At 37.7% G+C, this 10,968-nt stretch overlaps 1 protein-coding gene across 1 annotated transcript in view; it reads left to right on the top strand.

Moving 5' to 3' along the window:
• The window catches only part of TMEM65 (transmembrane protein 65), a 27,613-nt gene extending 16,879 nt beyond the window's left edge, over positions 1 to 10,734 (top strand). Inside the window, exons 2-7 of the mRNA XM_009700260.1 lie at positions 2,566 to 2,610; positions 4,711 to 4,778; positions 6,074 to 6,128; positions 7,363 to 7,405; positions 8,416 to 8,521; positions 10,030 to 10,734. Coding sequence (XP_009698562.1) covers positions 2,566 to 2,610; positions 4,711 to 4,778; positions 6,074 to 6,128; positions 7,363 to 7,405; positions 8,416 to 8,521; positions 10,030 to 10,125 — 413 coding nt within the window. The 3' untranslated portion in view covers positions 10,126 to 10,734. The remainder of the gene's footprint in view (positions 1 to 2,565; positions 2,611 to 4,710; positions 4,779 to 6,073; positions 6,129 to 7,362; positions 7,406 to 8,415; positions 8,522 to 10,029) is intronic.
• The last annotated feature ends 234 nt before the right edge of the window (positions 10,735 to 10,968 follow it).

Raw genomic sequence — 10,968 nt, 5'->3', positions numbered from 1 at the left:
TTTTTACTTATATTTAATCCCTTGCTCTTTACCTCTTTCTTGCATTAACTCATCTTTCCTCTAACCCCGAAGTAGTGGCCCCCCGGCCTCCCTCCTTTTAAAACCATCCCAAGATAGTCCTTGACTTACATTCTGAAGGGGGAGGTTTATGTTCTTTTTAGTTAATGTGACTTGAAGCTCCCAGTATCCATAGATGTAAAAGAATTGGTTTTTTCTCTTACCGAACACTTGCCCTCAATTCCTCCTTTTGGTAATAAGTTTCTAAAATCAATTATGCACTAGCTTTTTTAAATAGCTTTCTAGCTACACTGGATAGAGTGTAATTATGTAGTGTGCCATGTGCTATCAAACTCAAAAATCAGTTGTAGTTAAATTCACAAGACTGATGTTCTAGAGCTTTGTAGTATTTAGTGAGAAACCAAATAGTCTTCTGTGTTGGTACCAAAGATACGTCACCTGGGAATTATCTGAACTAACTGGTTATCATAATCAGGGCAAACTGTGAAAAGATGTCTTCCTTAGAGGTAAATAGAGTGTTTCCTGGAGGTTTGTTTATGCTATTAGAGCTTTTTATCATGAAATCCTTGTATATGGAGAACTAGATTTGCAGAATAGATGGTACTTCAGCGGGGATGGTTTCAGTGGCAGTGTCACATGAAGCCAAGGAACCACGCTGGTCGGTGTGATAGCTTCCCATTGGAGCAGAAAGCTGTGGAGGGCAGCACTCCCTGGGTGACTTTCTGTGCTTGAGTTCGTGATTTTGGGGTTTTCATTCTCTCCCTGGCATCCAGCAGGATGGAGCAAGAGGAGGTTAGGAAAGCTTCGTCAGGAATGTGATGGTGCTGGCTTAGGTTGCCTGGCCACCCTCAGGGCATCTAGAGCTTTTGGAAATAGTGACCTCGGTTAATCTCTTTGGTTCAAAGTGGCTCTGATTTTCCCCAGTGTTGTACAAATTTGCTGTCTCCGAGAAAAGCTGCTGAAAGGGCACCCCTGGTGTATATAGACAGCGCTCTCTTTTTCCATGCTTCTGTAACAGTTTTGCTTGACCTGCCAGGATGGAGGGAGACCATATGCAGAAAAGCGCAGAAGTTTGTGTTGGGGCAAATCAGTCCCATCTTTCCTGAATACAACTGAAAGTTTTGGTCTGATGTTTTCCGGCCATCGGGCACCAGTGATGCCTGTGGCTTTGGAAGATTGGCTCTTGCAGGTCTCCCCTCTGTTTACCGTGGGATGTTCTTTTGTTCCTCATCCAGCCTGAGGTTTGAGTCTGAACTCCTTGGCATTTTCTAGGGAAAAAGAAAAAAAAAAAATCTTAATTTGTGTAATATTTGGGCTGTGCTTCTCCCACTTGCATGATGAGTACATCTGGTGTTTGTAGAGCTGAGGTAGTTTGTCTATTGGGCAGAGGGAAGAACCAGCTCTTCAGTAACCGCTAAAGTGCGAAAGTTGTTAAGAGTTGTTAACAATATAGTTGTTAAGAATGTAGGAATGATTTGGATGCAGGGATACTCGCTCTAGGCTGCACTGTTTAGTCCATACGCTCAAATGATTTACAGCTTGTGTTTGCAGCGTTGTCTTTTAAGGTACTTGACTGCCCCAAGTAAAATTTGAATACTTGAGGTAGTGTTGTAGGCTCTTCTCGTGTTTTACCATGTTCTACCTTTGCCTATAGAAGTTACTTAATCAAAAGTATGGGAGCAACTTGTCAAAAGCTCAGGGTTCATAATACTGGAAGATATTGGGGCAACTTTTTTTTCTGCTTTAAAAAAAGGGTCTGATACTCAATATCCACATTTTAAAAAAACCAACAACAACAAAAGTGTAAAAAAAAAAAAGGCGCTGATTCTTCTTTTCCTTTCCACTGTGAAATGAGTAGCTGTTGCTACTGCATTCTGTACGTCACCTCTAATAGACTGTGTTAGCTTCTTATGAAGTACTCTGTTGGGTTGAGGAGTGATGTCCTGGTCCTTCCAAGCTCTTGATGGTTTGAGGCCAGGATACCTTGAAACAGGCGCCAAATGACAAAACTTGATCTGCTCCTACTGAAATCAGTGGTCTTTAATGTCATTGTAGTATTTTTCTTTTATTCTTGTACTGACTATTAAAAGATGCCTTCTGTCAGAACAGAAATGGTACAGGTGTTTTTTTTTTTCAGACTGTCTCTGGAGTAAAGAACATTGTCTGCTGCATGTTTAGAGGACCTCTAAAAATAAATAATAAAATACTCATCCCTTTAGATGTCCAGGTTTTTCTAATTTTAGTGTATTTGTTCTAATTTTCAGTAACAAAGATGGCTCTTGGGCTGCTTCTAATGTATGCTGTTACTTTGCATAATCACTTATACTAGGTTAATCTTGCCATATTATTCTAAGACTTTGGCTTTTAATAACATTATCTTTTGTAAAAAATAATAAAAATGTAGATATGAACCATTTTTCTTCAAATTTGAAAGCTGTTAAATAACATAACTGCTTTTTTGCCTGCTAGTAATTTGGTAAACATATTATAAAAAACTGAATTTGTGATGAACTGGCTAACTTTCTTGTTTCATTTTGACTTCTCTAGAGAAGTTGGAGGTTGCACCACCATCTCCAGGACAACTGAAACATGGTAAAAGAAGAATGTTTGTTGAATGTGATTCAGTACTTGTGCAGTCTGTCTTTGAATTGCTTCATCTTTCTCCTCCAAGTGCTGGTCTGTCCTCATCCCTGTTTTATGGAGTAACAGAAAACCAAAGCAAGCACCAACAGTCACCCTGCCTTCTTTCTTTCATAACACCTCAGCAGGAGAATGTGCACCATTTACTGAAAGTAGGACAGAAAGCCCAAATGAGAGCTCACTGTTCAAAGCCAGGAGTAAGTGTTGTTTTCCTAAGCCAAACAGTGTTGATGCTGCTGTACCTTGTGGGGGTTTTTTGTGTTTAAGCTTAAAACTGTTAACTTGCTTCTAGTCACCTATATTTTAAATGGACTGAGAAGTGGGATAAAATTGCAGATAGATTTGATATTCTTTATATAACATCATCATCCAAATTCTGATTTAGTTTCCAAATCGGTGTATTTTTGTGGTTTTATACTCTCTCAGTAAGCAAATGTATTTAGTTGAACGTTTTCCTATTCTAGATATCTACACTTACTTTTCTTTGGGTTTTTTGTTCGTTTTGCTTGGTCCCTGGGGTTCTGTTTACTCAATGGATTCCAAAATTCTGTCAATTTTGGTAAGAATTTGAGCTCCCTTTGTAGCTCCAGAGTTTGGTATGCACATTGTGAAAATAACGGGCATATCTGTGTGCTTTTTTGGTATTTATGTTTTTGAGGGTTTTGTGCAAAAAAAACCCAAACAAACAAAAAACCAGAAAATTTCATACATTTTGTGCTTTAGTGTTTTACTTCTGCATTTATGAAGGTATATGTGTTCTTGCAAAGTAGTTACAGAAGTCCAAACATGTTCTAGTACCTGAGCATGAAAGATTTCTGGAGTGTGGCTTTGTTTTTTATATGGTCATGGATTCGTGCTGTCTGCGAGAGGTAAACCCAAAAGGGACTCATACCAGTTTCTTTTCACATGGCTAAGGTTTGTACATTCTTCTTTCTTCACTCTTCCTGTGTTTGCATTTCTGTAAGTTTATAAAATACAGGAATTATTGGTCCCATCTGAAGTGGAAAAAAAAACCCCTATATAACTGATGCATTTTAAATGTTAAAAAAAGTGAAGAGTTCTAACTTTCTAAGCTAAGTTAGCACCTTGAACCTCAGCTGGAGGCATAATGCTGTGCAAATTCAGTCCCATCTCCTATCAGAAACTTACAAGCTAAAACTTGAGAGAAAATGGAGCAGGACAAAAAAGAATGATATAGTACATGATATAAACACAAAAACAACAACACTGTGCTGCTTGTTAGAAATTATTCAGAGCAGCATGTTCCAAGTACCTGCAATAGAAAATATTTTCAAATCGGGTTTTCTTGGAATTTCAGGAGTGAAAAGAAAAAATGCATGAAACAAAAGGTGGAACTTGATTTCTTAAACAGTGTATGGCGGAGCAGCTTCAAGTCTAACTTTCTTTCAGCATGGTGCCCAAACCAAGATAAACAAGTTTGGGTTGGAATAGTGAGATAATTAACGCTGTATGACACCCTAGTGAAACCCACCTTAGCATTTGCAGATTTAGCTGAAGGAGTTTTGATAAGAATTATCTACCTCCCGGCAATACTCTTTTAAGATACAGATTTTTAGAAATGTGTGAAGAAGATGGAGTGCTTGCATAGGAATAGAGTGACTTGCAGAGAAAGGGGTTGTGTTTTGAGCAAGAGAAGAATGCAGGGAGTCTGGTAAGACAGTTTGGCAATCTTCAGTGATACTGCAACATTGGTTGGAAGGACTGTAAATAGTATCAAAGTTTGTGCAGTTTTAAATATTTCTCTTAAGCACTAGTAGACATAAGTGACTTCCATCCAAACTTGTACAAGTATTTGCAGAGTAAGTTGATTTAACTGGTTCTTCGCAAGCCATTAGTAACACTTCTATGTAGCGAAGGGTTTTACCAAACGTGCCAGAAATAAAAAGGTTACCAGTAGAAGTAGCAGGAAAGGGATTTTGTGTATGTTGTCTTTGTTTCTCTTGAAGGCAGTATTAGACTGACATTTCAGTTGTTTGTGTGAACTAGTGAATTCTCTTATAAATATTTCTCTTTCTTACTTATTTCTTTTAGTGTTCTTCCACAATGCATTACCTTTTGTAGGGTTTGGATTTTTGGATAACGCAATTATGATTGCTGCGGTAAGTTCATTATTTAATTCCTTGATCAGGTCAGGAAGATTCATATTATTCAAGTAGAATAGAATAGACTAGACTGAGAGCTTCAGGAAGAGACTGCTCCCTCTGTATCAACTCACTAATTTCTATTTTAATTTCTCTTTTCTTAAAGAAAATATCCATGCTTTGTTCAGTCTTTGCAGAATGCAAAGGAGTGTTGTTCCTTCCGAAGGCCAGTATTGTATCAAATTTTACTGAATTAAGAGGCTTGCTTTTTTTTCTATGCTCATTTGTGCTGTAAGGCACGTTTATGATCATGTAGTCGATGCATTTTTGTACTGACTGATTAAATGTGATTATAATGCGTTGATGAATAGGTTTTCGGGTTTTTACTGATGTGTTCCTGTGGTCTGAGTGATGCAGGCACTGTTAGTGCTGATGTTGATTTGTACTGATGTAGCCTGGCATTTCTGAGTAACACTCTTGAGAGATTTTCGTGTTTATTTGGAAGATTAAATCGGCTAGTGGAACAGGAAGATCTATAAAGGCCAAAGATACTGCTCTTCCCGTAGAATTATCAGTGACAGTGTGATTTAAATCCTGGGATAATTCAGGTGGGAAGGAACTGCAGGTCTCTAGCCTTGCTCCTGCTCAGGACCTTCCCAGGGTCTCTAGTCTAACCTCCTGCGCAAAGCAGGATCAGCTGTAAGGTCAGACCAAGTTGTTCATGGTTTTATCCTGTGGGACATGAGGAAAACCAAGAGCAGAGACTGCGCAGCCTGTCTGGGCAGCCTGTTCCAATGCTTAACTGTCCTCACAGTGGGAAACGCTTTCCTGTATCCACCTGGAACATGTCTTGTTTCAATTCATACACGTTGTCTCTCATCTTTGGACCACATACTGCTGTTTTATCGTGCAGTTCACTGTGATTTTCGTTCTTCAACTGAAAAAGTTAAGGGGCTGTGATACTGTTTTATTTATTTGCTCAGTATTTGTAGTTTGCATTCAGAACTATACATTCAGTTAAGAATTACAGTGAGGAAAATGGTATGCAGTGATAGGGATTACGGTTTTGTCCATTAGCTGGCCATTATGAAACAATATAAAATATTAAAAGAATATCAGAAGTAGGCTCTTGTCCTAGGGGGAGGTATATATGCCAGGAGAGTGGGAGCTGTGCAGATCTAGTAGAAATAATGTCTATTTATCCTTTCAATTTTAACATAAACAAGCAGTAAGCAATACTTTTGCCAGTTGAATCAATATAATCTATTTTAACTCCAAATCCCTCAAATAATGAGAAAACTCTTATTTTTCAGGGAACCCAAATAGAATTGTCAATTGGAGTTGTCCTAGGAATTTCAACTATGGCAGGCAAGTAATAAAAATGCAGTATGTGTAGACTAATACGGCACATTCCTATATTTTAGGCTGAAAACAGACCACAGAGCTGGAAATGGCTCTTCCTTGGTCTTGCAGCTGCCTTTCCTAATAAAGAAACAACCTGTGATTGAAGCAAGGACATACTCCGTTTGCAGAAATGGAATTTCAGTTCAAATAGCTTTTGAAATGTTTGTTGTTGGTTTTAATTTAAAAGTTCAAATCCTGGGTCACTTGGGAAAGTGTATTTGCACGTCTGTAATGAAACTGAACTGCTGAACTGCTCTAAATTCCCTAGGGTCTGATATTTATGTATGTGTATATATGTATTTGTAAGTTGTTGTTTACTTGCAATGCTAAGTGAAGATCAGCGTTGGTGTCCTTAGACTGTGTTGGCCGGTGTTCTTGGTGGCTTCTCTGCCTCTGTGTGGTACCACGGGAAGGCCAAGCAGCCAGTCTGCTCCTACACTGGGCCAAAACTTGTAAGCTCTGCTTAACAGCTTTGGTGCCTCTGTAGTATCAGAGGAAAAAAACCTGCTCATGGATCCACCAACTGCAGGTGCAGGATTGCTCGAGAGCACACAGATAGTTTAAATTCAAATGTATATAGCAGAACAAGTTAATAATTTGGAAATTTGCAGCCTTCTGTTGCAGTGCAGGACAGTCACAAGCAAGCTTATCTCAATGAGATCTGCTGTGAAATCATGTATTTTAAGTGTGTAACTTTATTCAGTAACACGTACAGTATTTATTCCTAAACTGACACACTTCATGGATATGTTGAAATGTTTATCAAAGCTCATAGGTGAGTAACAGCTCCTTCTATTTCCAGTGCTCCTGTGCCTTTTCAGGCACTGGAAGGCCTTGCTTGGTGTCCAACATTAGCTGTGTGAAACTGGCAACCACACATGGCTGTTTTTAAGTCTGACCTGAAAAGTGGTTACATTGATTTCCAAGCGTCAGTGTTGATTTTTGTATTTGTTGAGTTTTTTTCATGTAAGTTGACAAAAACAGTTGTGCTTCCTGTTATTGTTAGTCCACTGCTGTTATTACAAACTGTAATAAGGTCAGAAGAAAAACTCTAAAATAAAAATATTTTATGCTATATATACTGAGAAGAGTGAGGGTCAGTGGGGGTGGGGGAGGGAGGGGAGCTAGTTGGTTTTGTTTGTAATTAAAATAATACTTTGCTGCCTTCTCCCCTTCTCTTCCCTCTTCCTCCCTCCAGCTGCAGCTTTGGGAAACCTTGTGTCAGATTTAGCTGGACTGGGGTATGTCTGAACTTGTATTAAGAATATTTTTTTTTTCCCGCTTCTATTGCAAGCACTATTGGTGCTACTGAACTAAAACATATAAACTGCTGAAATTGTTTTATTTTTTGCTAGCTTTTGAATTTTGCTTCAGTAAACTATGTGACTGTAGAAATGCATCCTGTCCTTGCTAAGAAAAAGTTGGAATATTAGGTGGTTCTTGTCGAGGTTAAAACTGCAATGCCATAGTTCTGAAACAGAATAACTCCCCTGCTACCGCGGTATGATGTATTTTAAGTGATAAAATTGGGATTGATGTTTAACCTGATTGAATATATGTCTGTAGGTAATGCTTGCTTTTAAAGAAAGGATTAGAACTTTTTCTACAAAAAGTGAATTCATTGAAATACAAAATGGAAAAATACTTTTTAATATGTTACTGTGATAGAATATACCTAATATACCTCCTCAGATTATTATGCCTAGATCTAGAGACATTTCCTTTTCCTCAGATAAAACAATTATATATCTGAAATGTCTTCAGATCTCGACATACCTATTTCTGGTGTAAACAGATGGAGCTGACTTTTTTGAAGGAAATTTCTGAGTAATTGATGAAAGTAAAGTTGTCTGTTACGCCTCTGTTTCCCACTTGCCCTCTAATACTTTTCTTCTGCAAATAACAAGGCTTATTACTAACTAGTGTGTGTGTGCATAACCTTTCCTCCAGTAAAGGTCACTTACAAGCTCTGTAAAAATACAGTAACATTCACACCAGTTGTGTCTTACCACATAAATTCTTTCTGGAAATATTGCATATTAAATCAGTGAGAAAATTAAACTTACATTACAAAATGTGACTGTCCGAAGTCTGAACGCTTTCCCATGTTTATGTCTTGATGGCTTGCTTTATCACTATGCTGAAGGAAAAGCTCTTCATTTTAAGTTCAGTGCTTCAAATATTTCAAAATCCTTACTAGAAGATACAGTCAGATCCCAAATCGTTTGTTCTTGTTTTCTTGTTCTTTCAGTCTTGCGGGTTATGTAGAAGCTTTAGCTTCACGACTGGGTCTGTCAATCCCTGATCTGACACCCAAACAAGCTGATATGTGGCAAACACGTCTCAGTGCACATTTGGTGAGTATCCTGTAGGTAGGCACTGTTTGCGTGTAGCTTTTTTTTGTTTAAACTAGTAAGTGGTAAATAATTTTTGTCACTTTTGCCATTAAATACTTAACGACCACCAACGTTTTGCACATTTGTTGGAAGGTTTAGTTATGAGCCTATGTCAGGGAGCATCATGAGACTGGATTGTTTTGGGCTTGGGTGGTTTTTTGTGTGCAACCAACCATGAGTGACTAATAACATGAGTAGTCTCTGCAGTGCCTTTGCGTATGCTATGCAGATACCTGGATTGAGCTCTGGCTACTGTAATAAGATAGTTTATTTGAAAGTTATGACCCCTTAGTAGTTTACTCCTATACATTCTTTGTCAAATGCTTGCTATTCATATACCTGTGCTAGTATGTATTCATTTCTAATATTCTATAATTAGCTTGGATATGAAATTAGCTTTCCCCTGGGTAAACTTTTAGCATTTGAGTAATATAAACTGCCTGTGTTTACAGTTATGGTGCACTCATCTTGCAGATTCATTTTCAGGATGATTACTTAATTAACATTTAAACATTTGAAGCAGTCCCACTTCAGCAATGACAGCATTAGTTTATTTTGATTAAAGAAAGAAATGATAGGAAACTGAGTGAAGAAACAGATTTACTGTTTTACAGTGAATCTTCATGGGGAAAAATACCTTTGCAGATTTAAGGGCAGAGAAATAACCCTTGCTGAGGAAAAGTTAGGGGGAGAAAAAAGTCTGCTTTTAGCAGAGATAGATGAAAGCATTGAGCAGGGAAGAATTGGCATGTTGGCTGTGGGCTGTCCAACATAAGAGTCGTCTTGGTGGAAGCCATTGCACTGCGGTTCATTCAGAGCACTTTTCTGTGAAAAGACTTCTGAGCATCTATGCCTGTATGCCAGCTATTTTTTTTTTTTTTTTTAACCTGATGTTTCAAGGCTCTCAACACTATCCACCTACTCCTGGTGATGTGGTTTGGATGTTGCCTGTCTTACTACTTTCCTTTACTCTTGACTTCTACATCTAGGTCAATTGTGAAATGTTTTCCAGTCTTTTTTTGTTTGTTTGTTTTCACCTTGTGCCTTTGCAAGCCATTATGTTCACAATGAATTCCTCATTCAGGACTTTGATGATTTGCATTACCAGATAGAAACAGATATGTTTATAAATGCACCTAAAATGTATGTTAATTTTCTTCTCTGTTTTCCTGGCCATCCTACTAATTCTTTGAATCTCCCTCCCTTACCACCTGTGCAGTTCTTCATGGGTCATTCCCCTCCTCTTTATTCAGAATTGTCTTTTATCACAGCACACACTGTTTCTAATCTTGTCATCTCTCTCTCTCGCTCTCTCATAGATTGTATTTCTAGTCTGCATGCTAAGAAAAATGTGGCTCCCAGCTGAAAACTAGAACAAAGGGTCTGTTTTCTTGGCTGAATAGGTACTACACAGCAAATGAATAACAACTGTTCAGTGAGAAACTTAACTTTTTCCCCCCTCTCTCTAGGGTAAAGCTATTGGAGTGACTGTTGGCTGCATTTTAGGAATGTTTCCTTTGTTGTTCTTTGGCGATGAGGAAGAAAAACTGGAAGAAAAAAATTAACCTTTTTACAAGACATATACAAATGTAAACTACTGTACCTCAATTATTCAATTACACTGTCAATATTTAGGAATTAACAGACAGTAAAAAATGTATAGACTTGGGAACAAAACCTTCAGCATGTCATTTTATGGAAACACTAATTTATTGTGGCTTTGTTGTGTTCAGTACTTCTTTTTATAAGTTATCATCTAACATTTTATTTAATTGTAAATTTTTGAAGTGTTCACTTATGGCAACTGATGTTTACCACTTTCCCCTTTGACCTTATTCTTTAATGGGTTATTACTTTAATAATCCACCATGGAGGACTGTATCACTCGAGTTGCATATTGGTTACTTAACAGTTGTAATTGCATGACAAGAATTTCAGTATTGTTCATCAGGTCCTTCAATGCAGATTATTAAGGAGGTCAGTGATGAGTAATTTGGAGTCCCTCACTTTGCAAGATGACTGGTTGCCCCTTCACCAGCCATCATTTTGCACTGCCTTTAGATTAGGTATTTCAGTGATCTATGACAGTCTAGTTTGCATTTTTTTCACAAATCTAAGTGAATTGTCTTCTGAGATGATAATTTTAATGCTTTGACAAAGGTATGTGTTTCCAGTGTAGGCTCTTTACCAAGTCCATTTTTAGTGGTGTTTTAACACCTTCTGTACTTTCATATTCGTGCCTCTTTTTTTTTTTGTAAACAACATTTTGAGACTTGAGTTGAGATATTCTTAAATTTTTCTTCCTGAATTTTGAGTGTGGTATTAAAGAATTCAGACCAACTGTTTCAAAACCACAAACAACTTTTTTATTATTCTGCTTAAAATAAGGTATAAATAGTTGATTGGGT

This window comes from Cariama cristata, unplaced genomic scaffold, assembly GCF_000690535.1.
Source record: "Cariama cristata isolate BGI_N322 unplaced genomic scaffold, ASM69053v1 scaffold2355, whole genome shotgun sequence".
NCBI classification, from domain to species: domain Eukaryota; kingdom Metazoa; phylum Chordata; class Aves; order Cariamiformes; family Cariamidae; genus Cariama; species Cariama cristata.
Note: the sequence above shows the minus strand (reverse complement) of the source record. Positions and strands in the feature narration are given on the sequence as shown.